We start from the raw sequence: 24,394 nt of genomic DNA on the forward strand, positions 1-24,394 counted from the left end.
GCTTAAGACGAATCCTAGACATGGCCTACAAATGTCGCATTCCTCGTGTCAAGCCACTCCTGTACCAGAGACAACGTCAGAAGCATCTTACCTGGGCTGTGGAGAAAAAGAACTGGACTGTTGCTCAGTGGTCCAAAGTCCTCTTTTCAGATGAAAGTAAGTTTTGCATTTCATTTGGAAATCAAGGTCCCAGAGTCTGGAGTAAGAGTGGAGAAGCACAAAATCCATGTTGCTTGAAGTCCAGTGTGAAGTGTCCACAGTCAGTGATGATTTGGGCTGCTATGTTATCTGCTGGTGTTGGTCCACTGTGTTTTCTGAAGTCCACAGTCAATGCAGCCATCTACCAGGAAATCTTAGAGCACTTCATGCTTCCTTCTGCTGAGAAGCTTTATGGAGATGCTGAGTTCATTTTCCAGCAGGACTTGGCACCTGCCCACACTGCTAAAGGTACCATAAGCTGGTTTAATGACCATGGTGTTACTGTGCTTGATTGGCCAGCAAATTCGCCTGACCTGAACCCCATAGAGTCTATGGGGTATTGTCAAGAGGAAGATGAGAGACACCAGACCCAACAATGCAGATGACCTGAAGGCCGCTATCAAAGCAACCTGGGCTTCCATTACACCTGAGCAGTGCCACAGGCTGATTGCCTCCATGCCATGCCGCAATGATGCAAAAGGAGGCCCAACCAAGTATTGAGTGCGTAGAAACGAACATACTTTTCAGAAGTCTGACATTTCTCTTTGAAATATCCTTTTTTTTATTGATCTTATGTAATATTCTAATTTTCTGAGACACAGAATTTTGGGTTTTCCTTATCTGTAAGCCATAATCATCACAATTTCAAGAAATAAAGGCTTGAAATATTTCACTATGTGTGAGGAATCTATATAATATATGGGTTCACTTTCTGAACTGAGTGACAAAAAATATTGACCTTTTTCATGATATTCTAATTCTTGAGATGTACTGGTACTTTTTGTTGGGGGTGGTAGGAGTGTTAAATTAAAAATAAATGATTATACCTGTCTTGTCAATTCAGTTGTTTAATTTCTATATATTTTGTAACATTCTAAAAGGTCTTAATTCCTCAGAAAGTATTGCATACAACAGTGCAACAATAATAAAACAATGTGTTGACATTTACTTTTGATACTTAAGTACTTTTAAAAACAAGTACTTCTGTACTTTTATTTAAGTAAAAATCTGTCTTTACAACTTTTACTTGTAATGGAGTAATGTTTGACCAGTAGTATTTGTACTTTCACTCAAGTAAGGAAGTTGTGTACTTCGTCCACCTTTGATAATCTGTATCTATCAACTGATCTTTTTTTGTTTTTGTCACTGTATCCAGATCTACTGTAGGCTGTAGAATTAGCCATGGTGAGGCCATGGTCTCCTGCTCCACTGTCAGATTCATATGTTTCCGTTCAATAGCCCACCTTGGATTACCAAATCTTTTACTGCCCACCCAAAAACCCTTTTAATAAATATTCCCAGCAGTCCTCAGCTACTTTCAGAGCATATGCACTCTGGGTTACCCCGTATAGCTCATTAAATATGACGTTGTCCATTCTGAAGGCTAATAAAATATCAGTAACATCTAAAAACAGTGCTGTTTATCATGATCTTAAAGCGCAGCAGCAAAATGTCAAAACACAAAGAACAAAAACAAAAAAACAAAACACAAGTATGTGCTTCTGAACAGTGGATCTGTAACTGATTCGTTCTGCCAAAATCATGTGATCAGTGACATCCTAGGCCCTTAGAATAAAAAAACCTTCCCTAGAGGCGGTCTTTATACAGACTCACTGTAGCCTGTGTCAGTAGCAGGTTAGCCATGTAGAGTCAGATACTAGCTAAATAGATAGCCACCTTCGTGATGCAGATTTTACCAGGGGAGTAAAATTCTCCACAAGAAATTCTATTTCAGCAACTGGAACACTGTAAACATCTGAATAAAATTAGAATAGAAGCTTTCAGGTAGGTTCGTTCTTTTTTCTGCAATAATACTTCCGGGTTCATGTCTATGTAGTAATGGCTAGGAATTCCTGCAAAAGCAGATAACAGACGCAATGCTGGCTTTAGGTATCAGCGTTAAGCTACTGGCAATAAGTGTGGCTCCAGACACCAGGTTAATATAAAAAATGAACACCTTACTCATTAGTAGATGGCTATTGTACTTTTAAATACTTTTTTTTAGCTGTAGAGGTGAAAGTTCCTTTAGGTACACACCATTAGGTACTTTTATTTTTTCTTCAATATTTCCGCCGATATAAAGCGCTGCACTAGGAAACTGTTAATAGTTCTGTAACCAAAGTGTGTACAGATATTAGTCAAAATGCACTACTGACCTTGGGCTATTTGGGAATGTTGCACATTGTAACAGTTGTTGCGCATTTACATGAGCCGAAGAGGTCAAATAATCCACAAGAAATATCCGGTGTGTATCATTTGTTTATCAAAATTTAAGTGTCCTTTACATGAATAAACTGCAGTAATGTTTGAAAGGATTTTAGGAATTCAACAGCTCCATAGTCACTAGGTATAAAGATGTGTTCATTTGTGTTGTTGACCTTAAATATGGCCAATATTGCACAACACATTGTTAAATTGTAACTTAATAGAAGAATAGTCCTTTATTTCTTTGTTTGTTTTTCTACGCACCTACATGACCAGAAGAGTAAAATCACTTCAGTGAAGTGAGGAACATCACAGGATTGACTGTGTATTTATACCGTTCTGTAACTATAAATCTTCACCGCTCTAGCCTATTGTATAAAATGCTGTGTTGTGTTTAGAAAAAAAACTTTAGTTATTTCCAACTACAGTGTGTGAAGCACCAGATGTTTAACTACGACAAGCATTTTACAGTAGTGTAATTTTTCACTTGGATTTATTAAAAAACAAAACGGTAATAAAAACATACAGTTAACAGTTAGTTTTCTATGTTTATTACATGATCTAAAAGCTGCCTCTATAGCCAGTTCATTTTTATGAAAAATGGTTAAGTGATTAAAATAATCTAATATATTTTTTATGTTGAATAACCTTTTTGTTTGTATGTGTGTGTGTGAAAGTGAACCTTTTCTCATATGTGAGAAGAGTTTGGTGTTTTCTTGTTAAATATTTATCCATACTCTTATGCTCCCTGCAACTACATAATGTACATAATGACAAGAGACCTACACCCATCAGCCATAACATTAAAACCACAAAAACAACTCTGAGTACCCAAGGTTACCCAGTTCTCTTGCCATCACAATTTGGCCCCTGTCGAGGTCGTTCAGATCCTGCCCATTTTTCTTGCTTCCAACTTCAAGAACAATTTGTTCACTTAATGTATTCCTAATATAGCTCTCTCCTTGACAGTTGCCAATGTAACAAGATTGAAATTATTGACCAACAATGTTCTAATAAATAAATAATGTTATAATGAGATGAAATGAAATATAATGAGATATAATGAAATAATTCTCATTAAGAAACTGAATTCATCCCATTTTTCTACAGCATGTAAGTCTTAATTTATACTTGTTAATCTATAGTTTATTTATACTCATAGTTAACTATAGATTATAGGAGATTGTAGGTAAAAAAAAAAAAGTGGCACACACAGATGAGCTTGCTGGAATCCTGTGCATTGTGCATATTTGTGGTGCTCTGCTTTTAATAAGTCTTGAGGTGAAAAGTTGTGATGAGACTGGGTGATATATCTTTTGCAGGCTTTATCAACAGATTCAACAGATTATAACAGCTCTATAAGAATCCATGCCATTGTTCAGAATAACAGTTGTAGCCCTCTGAATGTTTTCCTCTTTGTCCAGAACTAAGAAACAATTTAAACCTTGATTCATCTGTTGTCATGATACTTGTTTTTCCACTTAAGATGTTGTCCTTGTTGTCTTGAACAGGATGGCTTCATTTAGCTGGAATAGAAAAATCGGGGAAAAGGTTTCTAAGGCAGCAGTGCAACAGTTTGAGGCTCAATCAACAAAGGTGGAAGATCATGTGGAATTAGAAGGAGTTGATTGGCTGCATGCAATCAAGCGCAGACGTGAGGTACTGCTGGAAGACTGTGCAGCCAAGAGCAAGGGACTAAAGGATGAGGGAGCACAGTTGGCCGAGCAAAGCAGGTATGTTAATGTAATGCAACTGCTTGTGTTGTGTTAATTAACAAAAGTTTGGTTAACCTAATATGAAATGAAATTTTAGCTATTTTTCAGGATGTATAAATATAGATTAAATTCAAGTTTTTACAAATATATCGACCACTGCTAATTTTAATTTTATAGAAGTTTTGGAGCCTCTTCTACAGGCCAATCAATGTTAAGTCACAACCACAGAATCACAGATGGTTGGATGGTATGTCATATTCTAACACTAACCTGGCATAGGGGATAAAGTTGCCAGTGTTTTAGTGCATCAGTGATCACTGCTTTTGTTTTTTTAATACTGTAAACCTTGTCATACACCATGTTTGTACACCTAACCTCTATGTATGGTTAGGAACTGAAGCTCACCTTTTCAATTTTTGGTGTCTATTCTCTTCTATATCAATGCTAGCATAAGTTAACGCTATAATTTCAGTTTATGTTGTCATTAAAATATCTCAGCTCTGCTAAGAATGGTCTCCCATGCTAAAGCTGAAATCTGAAAATTGTTAATGGAATATAAATGAAGATTTAAAAATAAAATATGTTTACATATATATAAGTGTACAGTACAACGTTTTGAACAGCAAGGACATTTTGCTGTGCATTGAAGATATTTGAGTTTGAGATCAAAAGATGAATATGAGACAATAGATCAGAATCAAGATGTGTTAAGCAACTTAGAACATGGCTCATTTGATGGAAAACCACCCAATTTGTAGGTGAGCAGATGTATAGGAACAGATAGTGTAGTGTGTTTTGAGAGGGTTTGAAGACAGAGGAGACTAGATGCAAGCTTTGAGATCACCTCTTGATCTACCTTAATCTTTATCTGTTAGCTTTTCAGCATGCACATTTCATACACACACACAGCTCCATGTGTTCATCTCTCTCTCTCTCGGCTCTTATCTCTCCTTATTTTATCCCCTCTGCAGCTCATTGGAACAAAGAACAGTCATATGTGATCCTTACCCCTCATTTCCCTTGGTTTCGCCCTCCATTCACAAACTGGTGTTCAACCCCACTCCTGCTACCACAGAGAGTATTAAAGTACTTAACACTTAATATTTGGTTGCATATACTTTGCTTGTAATAACTGTATCAAGCTGGTGAGCCGATGACATCACCAAACTTTAACATTCTTAATTTGTGATTCTGTCTAAAGCCTTTTATTTGTTTCCCCCTGATAAAATCTTTTGTTGTGTCTTGGGTCATGCATGATCTCCCAATTAGATCAGATGCATTGGCAGATAGGATTCTTGTAGACTTCTGAATTCATTCTACTGGAATGAATCTTTATTCCAGAGCTTTTGAGGCTCATTTTTGTATTTCTGTGCAAGTTCTAATCTGAACTTCTGTTTTTTTTTTTTTTTTTTTTTATTGCTGATGAGTGGGTGCATCTGGTGGTATGGTCTTTAACTTTCTGCTCTCAGTCTTTTTTGAATGGTGGATTGTGATACCTCTGACTTGTTTTGGGGTTTTACATCTCTCTCACTGGGCGTCATAACATCTGCTGTTTTTTTCTTAGCCAACATGTTTGATGCATGCGCAATAGCACTTATCGAATTTTATCTCTTTTCTCAGTGTCAGAATGACTTGCCTTTTTCCTATAGATGTTCTTTGTGGTGGTCAATGGTCTTTGTGCTGGTTATCCTTCACAAATGAAACTCAGGGTTTAAACAGTCAGTCTAACAGGGCAAGGAGCCTAAATATTACTACTACTAAACTAATATTTTATAGGCCCCCCTTGTGCCACCAAAACAGATCCAATCTATGAGGTATGGATTCTACAATACTTCTGAAGGTGGCCTGTGCTATCTGACTCCAAGAAGTTAGCAGCAGATCCTTTAAGTTCTGTAACTTGAGTTTGAGCTGCTGCAGATCAGACTTGTTTCAGCATTTTCTAAATGCTCTATTGCAGTGGTTCTCAACCTTTTCCTCTGAGGATGCCTGGCACACACACAGACACACAATATGTATTGTAAATAAATGAATATTATACAGTATATAAACATTATGATATCTACAAATCCTGTTTCCAGAACACTGCAAAAAATGCAGGAAAAAATAAAATCTGTAATTTGTTAATTCACTTGGATCATTATTTAACAGACAAAAGGACTAAAAAACATTTTCAGTGTTTTCACTGACAAACTTAATTCTAATTGTTGCAGTTTTACAAGTGGAATTTTTGCCCACTTTTCTGGCATGCAAGGCTTTAGCTGGTTAACAGTGGTCATACGTTTTCAAAAGGAGACAGATCTGAACTGCATGCAGGCCAGTCCAGGCAGCACTCTATGCCTACAAAAGCACACTGTTGTAACTTGTGCAGAATGAAGCCTGGCACTGATGACCTGCTGAAATAGGCATGGAGTTCTTGGGAAAAGATGTTGTCTTGATGGCAGAATATGTCTCTCACAACTTCCAGTATACCATGCAGTGGGCACTAATGCACCCCCATACCGTCACAGACTTTTGCACATTTCATTCATAACAGACTTGACTAGTATGGGTCATAATCTTTATCATCTTTCAGATAGAATGTGATGTCCATTTTTCCTGAAAACAAGCTGAAACTTGGACTTGTCTGACCACAGAAGTCAATTCATTTCAGTTTACTTCAATTTATTGGACATTGTCAATGGACATTGCCTCGAAGCAACTTTACAGAAGTATAGAAACACAGAATATTCCCGGCGCGTATCGTGCGCAACCCCGCCCCCACCTCGGCTACCCAGACCACATCTGTTGATTCCAGCATACAGACCACTCGTCAGACGCACCAAACCGGTTCTGAAACAGGTTAAAACCTGGCCAGCAGAAGCCATCTCTGATCTTCAGGACTGTTTTGAGTACACTGACTTGGACATGTTCAGGGAGGCTGCGACCAACGGCGATACCACAGACTTGGAGGAATACATGCCACCAGCTACATCGGAAAGTGCATTGATGACGTGACCATCTCCAAGCCCATCACCACACGATCAAACCAGAAACCGTGGATGACCGCAAAGGTACACTATATTGCCAAAAGTATTCACTTACCTGCCTTGACTCGCATATGAACTTAAGTGACATCCCATTCCTAATCCATAGGGTTCAATATGACGTCGGTCCACCCTTTGCAGCTATAACAGCTTCAACTCTTCTGGGAAGGCTGTCCACAAGGTTTAGGAGTGTGTTTATGGGAATTTTTCACCATTCTTCCAGAAGCGCATTTGTGAGGTCACACACTCATGTTGGACGAGAAGGCCTGGCTCTCAGCCTCCACTCTAATTCATCCCAAAGGTGTTCTATCGGGTTGAGGTCAGGACTCTGTGCAGGCCAGTCAAGTTCATCCACACCAGACTCTGTCATCCATATCTATATGGACCTTGCTTTGTGCACTGGTGCACAGTCATGTTGGAAGAGGAAGGGGCCAGCTCCAAACTGTTCCCACAAAGTTGGGAGCATGGAATTGTCCAAAATGTCTTGGTATGCTGAAGCATTCAGAGCTCCTTTCACTGGAACTAAGGGGCCAAGCCCAGCTCCTGAAAAACAACCCCACACCATAATCCCCCCTCCACCAAACTTTACACTTGGCACAATGCAGTCAGACAAGTACCGTTCTCCTGGCAACCGCCAAACCCAGACTCGTCCATCAGATTGCCAGATGGAGAAGCACGATTCGTCACTCCAGAGAACGCGTCTCCACTGCTCTAGAGTCCAGTGGCGGCGTGCTTTACACCACTGCATCCGGCGCTTTGCATTGCACTTGGTGATGTATGGCTTGGATGCAGCTGCTCGGCCATGGAAACCCATTCCATGAAGCTCTCTGCGCACTGTTCTTGAGCTAATCTGAAGGCCACATGAAGTTTGGAGGTCTGTAGCGATTGACTCTGCAGAAAGTTGGCGACCTCTTCGCACTATGCGCCTCAGCATCCGCTGACCCCGCTCCATCAGTTTACGTGGCCTACCACTTCGTGGCTGAGTTGCTGTCGTTCCCAAACACTTCCACGTTCTTATAATACAGCTGACAGTTGACTGTGGAATATTTAGGAGCGAGGAAATTTCACGACTGGATTTGTTGCACAGGTGGCATCCTATCACAGTTCCACGCTGGAATTCACTGAGCTCCTGAGAGCGACCCATTCTTTCACAAATGTTTGTAAAAACAGTCTGCATGCCTAGGTGCTTGATTTTATACACCTGTGGCCATGGAAGTGATTGGAACACCTGATTCTGATTATTTGGATGGGTGAGCGAATACCTTTGGCAATATAGTGTATGTGCACTGCTAAAATCCAGAGACTCTGCCTTCAGAGCTGGAGACAAGGACGCCCTAAGAACAGCACAGGCCAAACACTCTCGAGCCATCAGAAAGGCAAAGCATGCACACTCCCAGAGAATCCATGGCCACTTCCAGAACAGCGGTGACACTCGGCGCATGTGGCAAGGCATCCAGTCCATCACCAACTACAGGCCAGCTCCACCTGCTTGTGACCATGATGCCTCCCTTCCAGATGCACTGAACAGCTTCTACGCTCGGTTTGAGGCATGAAACGACATGACAGCGAGGAAGACCATCCCTTCTCCAGAGGACCAGGTGCTCTGTCTCACCACTCTAGGCAGAGTTAACACTCGCTAAGCTGCTGGACCAGACAACATTCCTGGAAGAGTGCTCAATTTAAAAGTTAGGCTATTATCTCAATAATAACGTTGTGTGTTCTGACAGTTTTTTTTTATTGCTGTCGTGCTCAAGGGCTGTAAAGGTATTTTAGTCATGTGGTGTGAAAGAGGTGCTGCGCAGACCGATAGGTGTATGACATTAAAATACACTCTCGTGGTATTTTGGTGTGTGTGTGTGCATGGAGAGAGATGTCAGTCAAAATCGTGTACAGTAAACAGCAGTGCTCAACTAAAACGATCAACATTTACTTAATTCCTCTACACTCCGGTGGCAAAATTCGGGATAAAATGTTCGGGGCTAGATTAAAATTTACAAACTTCTACAGTATTACTCTGAGTAACCTCTGACTGTTGAAGGCATGTATCATTAGCTCATACATGAAAAACTACTTTCAAAAACCTATGCCTGCCTAACACCCTAAGATTACCTGCTATTTCTGGTGCACTGGTTCCTGGTATATAGGTAGCCAAAGCCTTAAAATAGAGTCTCCTATAAGCAGAGCTCTTTCAGGTTTCTCAGTTGGTGCTTCAAACCTGTAAGAAATGTGAAATTGAGAGGAATGGCACTCCCATGTGTGAGTTTTAGCATCAGCATTGGCTTTTTGATTACGCCACCAATTTGTCACTCATTTGCCTTGCTGTGAGGGCTCGAATGGTGGAGTATATACAGGGTGTTTAAGAGATGCTAATTATTTTTAATAATAATGATAATAATAATGCTATCTTAATATAAAAGTGAATAACACTTAAATTAGCAGTGCTTTTAATAATAAACTGCTATTTAAACCCTTAAACATCAGTATGTATTAGTATTTACAGTATACAACACAGTATCTGTCAGGCACACACAGCATTGAAAAACATTGGCAATTGTCTTGACTAATACACGTGTCCTAGTTTAGAGCTGATTATCATTTGTCTGGTTAATGTTATGTGGTTTCCTTTAGACACTGGGAAGCGGTGAGGAAATGGGATGAGGCCATTCAGTTGACTCCAGAAGCAGCTGCCCTTTATGAGATGAAATCACAGGTATGGTCAGTTCCAAACACATACTTTCAGTATTAAAGTTTATTACACCGATCAACCATAACATTATGAGCACTGACGGGTTAAGTGAATAACACTGATTATCTCCTCATCATGGCACCTGTTAGTGGGTGCGATATATTAGGCAGCAAGTGAACATTTTGTCCTCAATGTTGATGTGTTAGAAACAGGAAAAATGGGCAAGCGTAATTATTTGAGCGAGTTTGACAAGGGCCAAATTGTGATGGCTAGACGACTGGATCAGAGCATCCCTAAAACTGCAGCTCTTGTGGGGTGTTCCCAGTCTGCAGTGGTCCATGGAAGGAACAGTGGTGAACCGGCGACAGGGTCATGGGTGGCCAAGGCTCATTGATGCACTAGTTACTGTTGCCACTGTTGCTCAAATTCCTGAGAAGTTAATGCTGGTTCTGATAGAAAGGTGTCAGAATACACCGTGCATCACAGTTTGTTGTGTATGGGGCTGCATAGCTGCAGACCAGTCAGGGTGCCCATGCTGACCCCTGTGCACCACCGAAAGCACCAACAATAAGCACATGAGCATCAGAACTGGACCACGGAGCAATGGAAGAAGGTGGTCTGGTCTGATGAATCATTTTCTTTTACATCATGTGGATGGCCAGGTGTGTGTGCGTGGCTTACCTGGTGAACACATGGCACCAGGATGCACTATGGGAATAAGGCAAGCCAGTGGAGGCAGGGTCATGCTTTGGGCAATGTTCTGCTGGGAAACCTTGGGTCCTGACATCCATGTGGATGTTACTTTGTCATGTACCACCTACCTAAGCATTGTTGCCGACCATGTACACTCTTTCATGGAAACGGTATTCCCTGATGGCTCTTTCAACAGGATAATGTGCCCTCCCACAAAGCAAAAAGGGTTCAGGAATGGTTTGATGAGTACAACAACGAGATGTTTGAGATGTTGACTAGGCCTCCAAATTTCCCAGATCTCAATCCAATAGAGCATCTGTGAGATGTGCTGAACAAACAAGTCCGATCCATGGAGGCCACACCTCGCAACTTGGAGGACTTAATGGATCTGCTGCTAAAAGACTTCACAGGGAGCCTTTGCCTATCTCAGGTGTCATCGGGCATCAAGGCAGGATATACCCTGGATGTAGTGCCAACCCATCACAGGGCACACGCACACACTCATTCACTCATGCAATCACACACTACGGGCAATTTAGAGATTCCAATCAACCTAATAGCATGTCTTTGGACTGTGGGAGGAAAATGGAGCACCCGGAGGAAACCCACCAAGCATGGGAAGAACATGCAAACTCCACACACACAGTGAGCGGGAGCGAGACTCGAACCCAGGATGCTGGAGGTGTGAGGGGAACGTGTGTGTGTGTGTGTGTGTGTGTGTATATATATATATATATATAGAGATATAGATATAGATAGATATATATATATATATATATATAGATATAGATATATAGATATAGATATAGATATATATATTGCCAAAAGTATTCGTTCACCTGCCTTGACTCGCATATGAACTTAAGTGACATCCCATTCCTAATCCATAGGGTTCAATATGACGTCGGTCCACCCTTTGCAGCTATAACAGCTTCAACTCTTCTGGGAAGGCTGTCCACAAGGTTTAGGAGTGTGTTTATGGGAATTTTTGACCATTTTTCCAGAAGCGCATTTGTGAGGTCACACACTGATGTTGGACGAGAAGGCCTGGCTCTCAGTCGCCGCTCTAATTCATCCCAAAGGTGTTCTATTGGGTTGAGGTCAGGACTCTGTGCAGGCCAGTCAAGTTCATCCACACCAGACTCTGTCATCCATGTCTTTATAGACCTTGCTTTGTGCACTGGTGCACAGTCATGTTGGAAGAGGAAGGGGCCAGCTCCAAACTGTTCCCACAAAGTTGGGAGCATGGATTTGTCCAAAATGTCTTGGTATGCTGAAGCATTCAGAGTTCCTTTCACTGGAACTAAGGGGCCAAGCCCAGCTCCTGAAAAACAACCCCACACCATAATCCCCCCTCCACCAAACTTTACACTTGGCACAATGCAGTCAGACAAGTACCGTTCTCCTGGCAACCGCCAAACCCAGACTCGTCCATCAGATTGCCAGATGGAGAAGCGCGATTTGTCACTCCAGAGAACGCGTCTCCACTGCTCTAGAGTCCAGTGGCGGCGTGCTTTACACCACTGCATCCGACGCTTTGCATTGCACTTGGTGATGTATGGCTTGGATGCAGCTGCTCGGCCATGGAAACCCATTCCATGAAGCTCTCTGCGCACTGTTCTTGAGCTAATCTGAAGGCCACATGAAGTTTGGAGGTCTGTAGCGATTGACTCTGCAGAAAGTTGGCGACCTCTTCGCACTATGCGCCTCAGCATCCGCTGACCCCGCTCCGTCAGTTTACGTGGCCTACCACTTCGTGGCTGAGTTGCTGTCGTTCCCAAACACTTCCACGTTCTTATAATACAGCTGACAGTTGACTGTGGAATATTTAGGAGCGAGGAAATTTCACGACTGGATTTGTTGCACAGGTGGCATCCTATCTCAGTTCCACGCTGGAATTCACTGAGCTCCTGAGAGCGACCCATTCTTTCACAAATGTTTGTAAAAACAGTCTGCATGCCTAGGTGCTTGATTTTATGCACCTGTGGCCATGGAAGTGATTGGAACACCTGATTCTGATTATTTGGATGGGTGAGCGAATACTTTTGGCAATATAGTGTATATAAGGCAGCTCAGACTTCAAGGTACACCTGAAGATCTAACTTTACGTATGACAAGAAGTTATTTTCCATGGAGGCATGGTGTCATTTTCAGTTTCATCTGCCAAACAACCTAATATGATCATCAATGTCCTGCCTTAGAGGTCTAGCAGTGCTCATCAATGTCAATTTTTTTGAGATGGTTGTAGCTTACTTTAATTTATTTAGCTCAAAGTGATCAGGGTGATGATGTGAGCCAAAGACTGGACTAAATTTGCATACCTTGAGAGAATTTGCAAGATGTGTACCTTTTTTTTTTTTTGACATGACAGAAGGCAAAACAAATTCATTTTATTTCTTATAGGACTCAAGTTCATATGAAAGGCATAGCAGAGTGGCACAATCATTAAACAAAACATGACCATAAAAAAAATGAGGACAGAATACATGGATGAATTCTAAACCTCTTACTTTCTGAGGCTTAACAGTAACAAATCTGATGTCATACTGATTGCTGATTGCTATCCTCATTGAAGAAACAACTCATTACACATCAATTTCAGGTTTTATTGCCTCTAACTCAGATCGCATTCAAAGCCTTGATGCTATGATGGATTCCACACTTTTTATAATCACACAATAAAATGGACTACTGCAATGGTGTTCTTTACAGACTCCCAGTGCAGGGTATTACTAACTCAGCTAGGGTTTATTCAGCTAGTCCTATAATCCACATGAATGTATGAGCATAATGAATTATCTTCATGTTGTGTGATTAACAGTTGTGTGATTGCCTGTGTGATTAACAGTTGTGTTAATTGTTAGTGAGTGTCCTTAAAAGTCCTTATTCTTACCATGAGAAGCAGGGTATCAGTGTATATACATGTTTTAAAAACATTTTTATACTCTGTATGTGAATAGTTTTGCAAACTGTATAAACTGAATATGAATGATTTGTGAGACAGCTTATTTGTGCTGTAATACTCTAGGTGCTAATCATACTTCAGGAGGACTTCCCTGCAGTGCAGGCAGCAGAGATGGCAGTCAAACTTCAACCTCTGTGGTGGGAAGCATGGCAGACTTTAGGACGTGCCCAACTAAACCTTGGTGAAGTAGAGCTTGTAAGTACCATATCTTTGTCATTATTATGATCTGTTTTATGTTACCATAAATGCATTGCTATCCATGCAATTGTTAACAATGTCAAAGGATAAAAGCACACATCCCCCTTGCTGAGGGGGTAACCGTGAAGACTTTGAAGACTATATACTGTATATATAGTGGCAGAAAGGTCTAAACTTCAGCACATGGTGATTGGATCTCAGTCGGATTTTGAGTCCTCATTCTGTGTTTTTCAGCTGGCTTTTCTTCTATTTCATCATCACAGCAACTTGCAAACAAACAGCAGTGACTGAAATGCATGTGTATGACTTTGAATTGTCTTGTATTGGCTTGTATGTTTGGATTTGGAAGTGCTTCTTTACCTGACAACAATAGTTGTTGCTGACTTGGCCATATATGGGCTCCGGAACAACCAAAAAGTGGAATGAAACTACTCAGCAAACCTACCTAAGTCAGTTTACATGTACTTTTGACTAAACAGTGTGGACTGGAACAGTTTTAACCAATGCAAACCGAAATCACTAGTTGTTTGTCCTGCTTATAAAATCAGTTTATCCTACATCCTTGCCATAGCAATGCAGAATCACTTGATTTTAGGTGCATATGGCCCTATTATTGACAGAAGAATCATGTACTGTAATAACAATGACAGTTGTTAAGTAAGTAATACATAATTGTATTATGTATTTAAATAGCAGTTGCATATTGCATATTTATAGTGCTACCACATTAACACATTGCTAAATGCACCTTAAATACACACAAACTAATAAAGCCAAGTGAATCAAGTCACAGAATTTTTTTGTATCTTTTTTTTTTTATTAAATAGGGACCCAATTATGAACCATCTCAATTGTTAACAACTTTTTGTACAATACCTCAGTGTACTAAGATCTTAATTAGGATTTAGGAGCCCCATGCAAAATATGGAATCCTTATTATTATCGCTATTGAATGTCCATGTCATGAACAGAATGGCTCAATCATCAAACAAAAAAATGACAAAAAAAATGAGGAAATAAACCCTGTTCAAAAGTTTGCATACCTTTAGTTCTTTAATATTGTGTATTGCCCCCTTTAGCATCAATGATGGCATGCAGTCTTTTGGAATAATTGTGCATGTGAGGTCCTAATTTCTCTCAGGTGCTTATTCTCTCTGCACGTTTGAGATCTCCTCAAAGTGTCTCAAAGATATTGAGGTCAGGAGACTGTGATGGCCATTCCAGAACCTTCACCGTTTTTGCTGTAGCCATTGGAGGGTCAATTCGGCCTTGTGCTTTGTATCATTGTGACTTTGGAACATCCAAGAGTATCCCATGCGCAGCTTTTGTGCTGTAGAATGCAGATTGTCTGCCAGTATTTTCTGATAACATGCTGCATTCATCTTGCCATCGATTTTGACTAACTTCCCTGAGCCACTGGAGCTCACACAGCCCCAAAACATAAGAGATCCACCACCATGCTTTACAGTGGGGATGATGTTGTACTTTTCACTGTAGGCCTTGTCGACTCTTCTCCAAACATAGTGTTTATGGTTGTGACTATAAAGTTCAATTTTAGTCTCGTCATTCCAAATGACTGCTCCAGAAGCTGTGAGGGTTGTCTAGGTGCTGTCTGGGGTACTGAAAGCGGGCCTTTTTGTGACATGGGCACAGTAATGGCTTTCTCCTGGTAACTCGACCATGCAGGTCATTTGTGTTCAAGGTCCTCCCTATTGTGCTCCTTGATACAACACACCTTTTTTCCAGAGCGGCCTGTATTTCTCTCAAAGTTGCTTGAAGATTTTTCTTGCATGGTACAATTCTTTTGGGTGAAATCACCTCTTATCAGAATTTGAACAGTGGTGACTGGCATTTTCAAGTGTTTCCAGTTTTACAAAGTTCAAGTACCTTATTTGAACTTTATAAAGCAAGAATATTTTGTCACAATTTACAATTACAATGATTAACCGGTGTAAAACTTGCTTTGTGTTTATAATGTGGCCAAACGTTCAAGGATATGTGAACTTTTTATCAGGGTGTTTGGGTGATTTCAGTTATCATTAGCATCAACATCATTATCACATTAATAACATTAATTATCATTAACAACCTTGTGATAATTAATGACCACTGTCCTTAAATAAGAAAAACAATCTTTTGCATTATCAGTCATATTTTCCAAATAAATGGCAATGTTTAACAATTTCTTTTAGGGTATACAAACTTTTGAGCACAATTATATATTTATTTTGATATTGTAATTGTGCTTAAAGCAAATATTTGATGGGCATAAAGTTACCTTGAGCTTAACAAATGTTTCTCTGTATTTGTCTTCACCTGTTGGTCATTTATGTGTTTTTCAGGCTGTACGTTCCTTCCAGGTGGCACTGCACCTACACCCATTAGAGCGCCGCCTGTGGGAGGAAGACTTGAGATGGGCGCTACATCTACGGGAAGAGAAACATGCTATGAAGCAGAAAGCCGCACAGGATGACCAGACCCGAAAACATATTGATGAACCCCCAGAGCTGCAACAAGATTATGGGGACTTTGAGAGTGATGAGGTCATAGCTGCCTGCACAGCCATAGCAGACCGCCAGAAGAGATTTGAAGAGTTAAGGAGAAACATCACTGTGGATGTGCAAGATGTTGCCAATGAAATAGGTGTCAGCAATTCTAACAAAAATGCTTCAAATTATAGTTTGGTTAAAGCAAGAATAATGTAAGAAGTGACAAATTGTTTCATTTAATTTGACACAGTTATCTGTTTACTTTTTAGAGAAATGCGTAGAGGATTATTTTTATCTTTGGAAATATAGTGTACAAACTGTATTGGATCTGTAGTCTCTAATGTACTTCTCATGGCTCAGTTAAGCAGAAATGCCATTTGTACCCCATGTTTGGTTCACTTTCTGTAGCTGTATCACTTGAGGGTTGAGTCACTCACCTTTTACAGTTACAGATCTGAGTGGCTACTAGTACTTTAGTACTCTAGTGAACTTCAAATATTCATGCAATATTTTGTACTGAAATTGCAGTATAGCAACAATAGCATACAATATGTAACTTACCAAAAAGCTAATTGGCTAATTATTATCTTCTCAAAATTGCAATTAGTATGGTCAGTGTAAAAGATTTAACCAACTACTGTGCCTCTATATTAACTGATCTAAATCCACTGCTATAAGTTAATTAAAAAATAGAGAAAGGTACTTTAGTCTATTCACAGTGTGCACTGCCATGTTGACAAGGAGGTATTTTCTGTTGATTTTATCAGTGGAAGGCCAGGTCAAATACAAGTTTCAACTTCACCTTAAATGCAGCATTATACTTGGAAAGGACTGTCAGTGAATTTATAAAGACATAATTAAAGGAAAGACATGCCTGCCCCCTTCTCAAATTATGGTGACCAATAAAGAGGCTCACTTCTTGTAGTCTGGTGTAAAGTTCGCATTATTAACAGCACAGTGCAGTAATGCTGATCAGTTACTTGTGATTGATAACACTATATATCATAGTCAATCAGAAAACTTTTGTTCAAACGTGGAGATTAATAAACCGAACATCCTCTAACTGTGTATTCAGATATTTGGGAAATGGGTGCAACACCGAGCAGGACACAGAGAGTCTGAACAGGTAACACGGTTGCGGCACAATCAGCAATGAAACGCCAGAAGCAGCAACAGATGACTTTAATGTCATCATGGGAAAAAAGAAAGAAAGGAGATGCGAGTTGGTTGATTCAGTAAATTACCTCAGGTCAGGATAATCATATTTTCTGTCTACACCGGTTGATGTTAGCCTAACATTGACTGAGCTAACGTTAACATACACTGTTGTTGCTAGGTAACTTCAGACTGTTAGCTAAATATTTAATGCAGATTAAAACATTCTGAGTACCATGAAAATGAGTTGACTTTAAACCGCGCATTTTCTCTCAGCAGTGTATGACGAGCAGATTCTGGATACTAGTTTAATGTTAGACTCAAAATGATCATAACTCAGTCATTTTCATATAAGAGGACAGATGAGGTGGATAGTTAGGATACATGGAGAGATGGGATTGAATGGAGAACATTGAAAAAATGTTCTTTATATTAAAGTTAATTTTTTTTATGTTCATGAGATTGTGTAAGAATCTTGCATCCTGTGTACCAAATAAGTAGTGTATCTATGGTGTTATCAATTTCCCCATCCTTTTGGATTACAGAAGTAAGGATTACAGATCATTATTCCTACTCTGCTATAATACAGTGCTGGAGGCATAAAAATGATCTACTTTAGGTATTTGTGCTGCACAGAAAATTAGCACCAGGAATGTAAATATTTTAATTTGTGGTTGTTTAACATTTTGAAGGGTGATTGTTTATGCATGAGAGACAATTATTGAAGTAATGATCAACATTTTCATATAATTACATATTAATGTTGCTGCTGTCTATCTGCAAGTGATATTACACAATAGTGATGTAACATACAGTTCATAAAAGCTATAGTGGTTAGTTTGAAATAAAAGGTTTTTTTAACAGTAGATATTGAGTCTCACATTATTTAAATTTTATTCACACACAAAACATTAATGGTGAATATTTATGACTATAAAATGATTCTCTCAATCTTGGTCTTTATTAAACAATGAAGAAAGTAAGACATCTTTTTTATATGCATAGTTTAGTAACCTATTCTTTTTGGTAGAATTTTTCATTATAATCAACTTAATTATTTCCTGGATTTTGGAAATAATTCATTAATTCATAATTTATTTATTTTTTTTACTTTTTTTCTGTATTTTTTTTTCAAATTAAATTTAGACTATTTTTATTTCATATTACTATTACAAATATTACATAGTTTTAATTCAGTTCAATTAAAATTTATTTGTATAGTGCTTTTAAGACTGGACATTGTCTCAAAGCAGCTTTACAGAACATAAACACTGATTAGGCATAACAACATTAAAACCACTGACAGTTGTTGTGGATAACATTGATTATCTTGCTACAGTGGCACCTGTGAAGGGATGGAATATATTAGGCATCAAGTGAAAAATGAGTTTTAAAAATTGATATTATTTGTATTTACACCACAGTGCAGCTGAATCTGTGGGCTCGAATCTGATTAATCAGTTGGTGTGCATTATTTATGTATAAGAACACAGCCAGGACAGTTTTTGTCATTATCTAATATACGTGCAATAAAAGGCATCAAAGGTGTTGAGAGGTTGTGGCAGAGGTTTCTACAGGTGGGCTGACAACAGAGTGTATTTGCTTGATACATTCTTTATTCAAGCAAAACAAAGAATCCCTTGGTCTTAAACAAAGGATATCGTGGTCATAAGATATGGTCATCATAAAATTAGCACAGAATGTGTCAAGATATATTGAAAATATATCAAAACCCAACTGGTCAGTGCAAAATGAGGAATAAATAAATAAAATGTTAATAACTCCATGCAAATAGCTGACTAAGAAATTATTCAGTGACCAGTATTTGGTAACACTAAATAAAAAAAACTTGTTTATTCACCAACAAGAACCGTTACACCCTGCCACTGATGTCATTCATGTTTGAGCTGCTCCAGGGAGCCACCATCTTCACAAAGCTAGATCTCCATAATGCCTACAACCTCGATGCTCAACACCTACATCTTTGTCTACCTTGTTGATATCCTCATCTTCTCCCGCTCCCTGGATGAGCATATCCACCACAACAGGTCAGCCCTCCAGTGGTTCCTGCAGACCCATCTGTATGTGAAAGCTGAGAAGTGTGAGCTCCATGTTACCACCACTACCTTCTTGCTCTCGGTTGGTAGTGTAGAGATGGACCCTGACGGTATAAGAGCAGTAAGGTACTGGCCATGACCTGAGACCAGGAGGCAGCTCCAGCAGTGCCTAGGCTTTACTTTAAACCTATCTCTACCTGTACATTTGCTCACCTACAAATTGGGCAGTCTGTCAGAGGTGCCATGTGCAAGTTCACATCTAGATCAGAAAATGTAGGCTGTAATTCTGACTTTTATCTCCTGTTCACATTTTGCTGTCAAACTGAAATGTCTTCAGCGTATTGTAATAATAATATTAATAGTTTGGGGTTTAAAAACAGGAAGTAGCATCAAGCACTGTAACACTTCAAAGGTTTTGAGGTTCCTCAGATAAAATAGGAAAGTGAATAAGATAAAAATCTCTTTTAATAAGCAAAAAGATTGTCTTTTAGAAAATGGTCTATAAAGCTGTTATTCTGATGAATAATTTAATTTTAATATCAATAATACACCACATGAAGCCCTCACATGAAGTGCTATAGATGCAGATCAGAGAGTGTTCTTCTGAGACATGGCTGCAGCAATTCATAAAATGTGTGGAATTAACAGACAGAATATCTAGGAAGAAAGCGCAATGTTCAGGTGACAGAGGAATGCTAACAAGCTAATACTTGCACATTAATACTGGTAATGTATCCTAATTTTTAACATACACAAAGCAGGCAGATGCAGCTATGGTTTAAACATCACTGCTATTTCAGGGTTGGCTTGAAGTTTCACTTTCGCTTCTGTAACTTGCACAGCATTTATATTTGCATGACTCATGCAGAGTGCAGACAAACTTTTAGCAGCGTAAATAACACTCCTTATGGAACTAATGTCACAAGGTATGGAAATAAATATAGACACATTTTAAGTTAAGCTTAAGTTAACAGTGATCCACTTGTACATTAGCATTACTATCTTTGAAATATTTTATGTTTTTTTGTCTTTGAATTAACATTCTATCAGAAGAAAAAAATCATAGCAGAGGCCCGCCACTTACTGTTGAGCAGCTGAAGCAAATAGAGCAGAAGAGACATGAAGCTTTGAGGAGACTTGCTGCTCGCAATGATCCTATGCCCATTGGAAAGAGCTGGCACAACCACATTGGAACTGAATTCGCCAAACCTTACTTCACTAAGGTAAATGACTCAACAGGCACTTCACATTGGAAGGCATGAGCCATTGTACTGTTATGAGTCACAGTGCCAAAGGTCTTATATTCAATGTTTTCTCATCTTTAGCTGATGTCTTTTCTCACTGAGGAGAGGAAACATTTCACTGTCTATCCAAGTAAAGATCAAGTCTTCTTTTGGACAAATGTGTGTGCATTTGAGGCTGTAAGTTTTTAAATTAATGGTACGTTGGATAATAAAAAAGTTGCATATGAATTCACCAGTTTGTTAAATTGTTTTGCATTGGTATTCAGGTGAAAGTGGTTATCCTTGGTCAAGACCCATATCCCAGACAAAGTCAAGCTCATGGTCTGTGTTTCAGTGTGCTGAGGCCTTCACCACCACCTCCAAGGTATAAACTTTACACACAAAGTAATGACAATAATAGTAATTTGAAATTTTCTATTATTTTTATTGAAATATCAATATCTATTATATTTTGGAGGTATGATGATTTAGAGCATATTCTTTCAGTCATGGAAGTACCTTCCAACAGTATTTTGTCCACTCCATGATTTTCTTGTTCATGCTTGATACTGCTCAAATCTGTATTCATGTTTACTATTCATCTGTTTCAGTTTGGAAAATATATTCACTGAACTTGCAATAGATATCAAGGACTTTCAACACCCTGGTCATGGGGACCTGACAGGATGGGCTAAACAAGGTTAATGACTTTACATTTAATCATTTTTACGTCTGTCATAAGATGATGCAAAAATAAATGCTTCACATTTAATTTAGCATATTCAGCAGTACAGTCTAAAAAGTCCAGCTTTGTATAATGATTTTAATTAAGTATTAATTCATTTAATTAAACCATTATAAAGCTTGTACATTTTATTCTGGCTTTTTTTTGTCTGTTTTCCTGTGCTAACCTGAAAGGCTTAAAAGCTCTTCTAAAACCTCAGTGTAATTTTTCTCCTGCTGTCAGGTGTTCTGCTTCTGAACTCTGTCCTGACTGTAAGAAGCAGAGAGCCGGCATCCCACCAGGGTCAGGGATGGGAGGAGTTCACTGATGCTGTGGTTCAGAGCCTAAGTAGGAATTTAAAAAGCTTGGTCTTCCTACTTTGGGGATCATACGCTCAGAGGAAAGGCAAATTCATTGATAGGGTAAGTTTACAGAACTAGATTTTTAAAATGGTGTCAATGATTTACAACACCAATAAAATTTACATTCACTCTTGATAGAGAGTCTGCTATGTGCTATCTAGAATTCACAGTGGTAGTGACGTTATTTTTTTAAAACTGTTGTTACATTTCAATCAATTTAAATCAAATTGTTATTTTGAAAGTTACTCAAACTTAGAATCAAACATAGTTAAGTAGGTCTTCTGGGTGCACTGTTAATATTGTGCAAATGATTTGCAGAAGGATAGAAAATGGAGATTGAAGAAGCAGATCATTTTTGTCTTTGCTGCCAAACACTAATATAATTATATACAAATGAGAAGCCTGCAACAACTTATTAATGTTAGGCAAAATAAAGTGTGGCTGCATATTACTAAGGTGCCATGTCTGTATGTACAGGGTTTTATACAAACCACTACTTGCTTGGAGGAAATGAACTATAGCATATATTACGGAAACCACCACATGCTTGGAGGAAATGAGCTACTGCTCATCTTTTGTTTATGATTCAGAGAATAAAAAAGTTCAACTGCACAATTTGCTTTTATTTATTTATTTTTTATATAATATATTGAATGAACAGTTCTAGAATTTACAAAAACCCAATAAAATAGACTTTGTACTAATGTTATGCTCTATATGTTCATTAATATTATTATATTTTCAATCATTTAACTTATGATAACTTATGATTTTCGTAGTTATCTGAATTCAGGACCTACTACATATTAAAAAACAATAATACTGCTATTAATACAGCAAACTTTTAACATCTTTTATTATATCTATCTTATTTGTTATAAATGATAATGACTGAGACGTTAATTGTTTTGTGTATTATATTTAAATAATAATCGATTTAACAAACAACCCAACCGCAAAAAGAAAAAAGATGTTACCTTCAGCAATTACTAATAAACTGTGCATGTAAATTTTTATACTGCCATCTGAACTAAAAGAGATAAACAGTAACGTGTTCTCTCCAAGTAAACACAATGTGTCGGTTACCATAAAACCATGAATATACACATGGAACAGCTTTGGTAGGGAAGGGCAAATTGCACAACACAGTGATCAAACCTTTTTAATGTGCTTCCATATACTTCAATCAGATTACGTTGTGGCCACAAATGAGTTTTCTGTTTCACTCACATTTAATAAGCTGAGGCCACAACTTAATGATTACATTTGCACATTATTCAAGATTCAAGATTCAAGAAGCTTTATTGTCATTTCAACCATATACAGCTGACGCAGTACATAGTGAAACAGAGCTAGGACAGAAGTTTGTCTTAGCCACGTAAAGTGCACAGTGTGCAGCTAGGTGCAAACAGAGCATAGACAAGACAGTGCAAAAGACAATAAATACAAGAAAGACAACACAAAAAGAACGCAGGACACTTAGTGCTGAAAAAGAAAGAAAAGAACATGTGTAATGGAATGTAAGTGAAATAAAATAAGATAAAATGAAATGATGTAAAAAAATATTGTGCAAAAATATTGTGCAAAAATACACAGCAGCGGTTGAGGTAGTGCAAATAGAAATAAACATAAATATAACTATAGCAGCGGATGACAGGTAGAGGTAGTGCAATAAGTAATGAACAATATAAATTATGTGTGTGTGTGTGTGCATCCACACATTCAAGAGAGAGAGTGTGTGTATATGTGTGTGAGAGAGACAGAGAGTTGTATACAGTTCAGACTTGAGTGTGTGTGTGTGTGTGTGTGTGTGTATTATGCATTATACATTAGCAAATCTGCGTAAAATCATAAGTAGGTGAGCCTAAATTATCTCAAAATTGTGTATAATTGAGTGTAAATGTTTGGAAAACTACTCACTATACATATAAATCTGTAGAAGGCCCCTTGCTGTGCAACTGTAACATTTATAATAACATTTCTCTTATTTACAGTCAGAGCATCATGTCCTTGAGACAAGCCATCCCTCACCATACTCTGCTCACATGGGCTTTTTTGGATGCAGACACTTCTCGAAGACTAACATCTTACTTAAGGCATCTGGAAAGACACCAATTGATTGGAATGCACTGTGACCAGAGTACTTTTTTTTAGAAATGCTAATAGATGCTTTTAAATCTTCATTATAATCATAAAATTAAATGTGTCTGAGATATTAGATATTAGATCTGTAGATATATATAAATGAGACATGTAGGCCTTAAACATGCAAGAAATATTCATTCTCTGCTGTACTACACTGTTGTCCAGAAAATCATTTATTAAAAAAAGCAGTGTTTTGATTTGTGGTTTTCCTTCATTCCTTAAGGTTTAATTCTAAACATAGTTTTATTCCTTTGCACCATGTCTATGGCACGTTTAAACTATTCCTAATGAGAAGCTAAAACAATAGTGCACAAGGAAAATTTATATGAACAAATACTTCATATCATGAAATTGTACAATAGAACATTTGAACACTTAAATAGAGTTAGCCACATGTACTTCAAACAAATATGCTGTTTGTCTTAAGAATTAGAATAATCTATTATAATCATTTAATTATAATACACATATTCATACTATGTCATAGACATTTCATTGTTAAAACATTGTCTATTTCATCTAGTTATAAATGGTAAAAACCCTCAACTTGAATTTG

The 24,394-nt window shown here is 38.4% G+C and overlaps 2 protein-coding genes across 3 annotated transcripts; both read left to right on the forward strand.

The window, feature by feature from the left end:
• The first annotated feature begins 1,792 nt into the window (after positions 1 to 1,792).
• Positions 1,793 to 18,195, forward strand: ttc33 (tetratricopeptide repeat domain 33). Its single transcript, XM_058383687.1, has 5 exons — positions 1,793 to 1,983; positions 3,915 to 4,136; positions 9,770 to 9,851; positions 13,549 to 13,680; positions 16,026 to 18,195. The coding sequence occupies exons 2-5, from the start codon at positions 3,916 to 3,918 to the stop codon at positions 16,386 to 16,388; spliced, it is 798 nt and encodes a 265-aa protein (XP_058239670.1). The 5' UTR covers positions 1,793 to 1,983; position 3,915; the 3' UTR covers positions 16,389 to 18,195.
• Positions 18,196 to 19,073: 878 nt separating this feature from the next.
• ungb (uracil DNA glycosylase b) lies at positions 19,074 to 23,948 on the forward strand. Of its 2 annotated transcripts, none has more exons than XM_058383662.1 (7): positions 19,074 to 20,310; positions 20,435 to 20,607; positions 20,710 to 20,787; positions 20,895 to 20,992; positions 21,219 to 21,307; positions 21,575 to 21,753; positions 23,688 to 23,948. In XM_058383662.1, the coding sequence occupies exons 1-7, from the start codon at positions 20,292 to 20,294 to the stop codon at positions 23,826 to 23,828; spliced, it is 777 nt and encodes a 258-aa protein (XP_058239645.1). In that variant the 5' UTR covers positions 19,074 to 20,291; the 3' UTR covers positions 23,829 to 23,948. The 2 variants fall into 2 exon arrangements, with proteins under 2 accessions (XP_058239645.1, XP_058239644.1); XM_058383661.1 differs by having other exon boundaries at positions 19,084 to 20,310; positions 20,710 to 20,805.
• The last annotated feature ends 446 nt before the right edge of the window (positions 23,949 to 24,394 follow it).

Source organism: Hemibagrus wyckioides, linkage group LG28, assembly GCF_019097595.1.
Source record: "Hemibagrus wyckioides isolate EC202008001 linkage group LG28, SWU_Hwy_1.0, whole genome shotgun sequence".
In the NCBI taxonomy this organism is placed as follows: Eukaryota; Metazoa; Chordata; class Actinopteri; order Siluriformes; family Bagridae; genus Hemibagrus; species Hemibagrus wyckioides.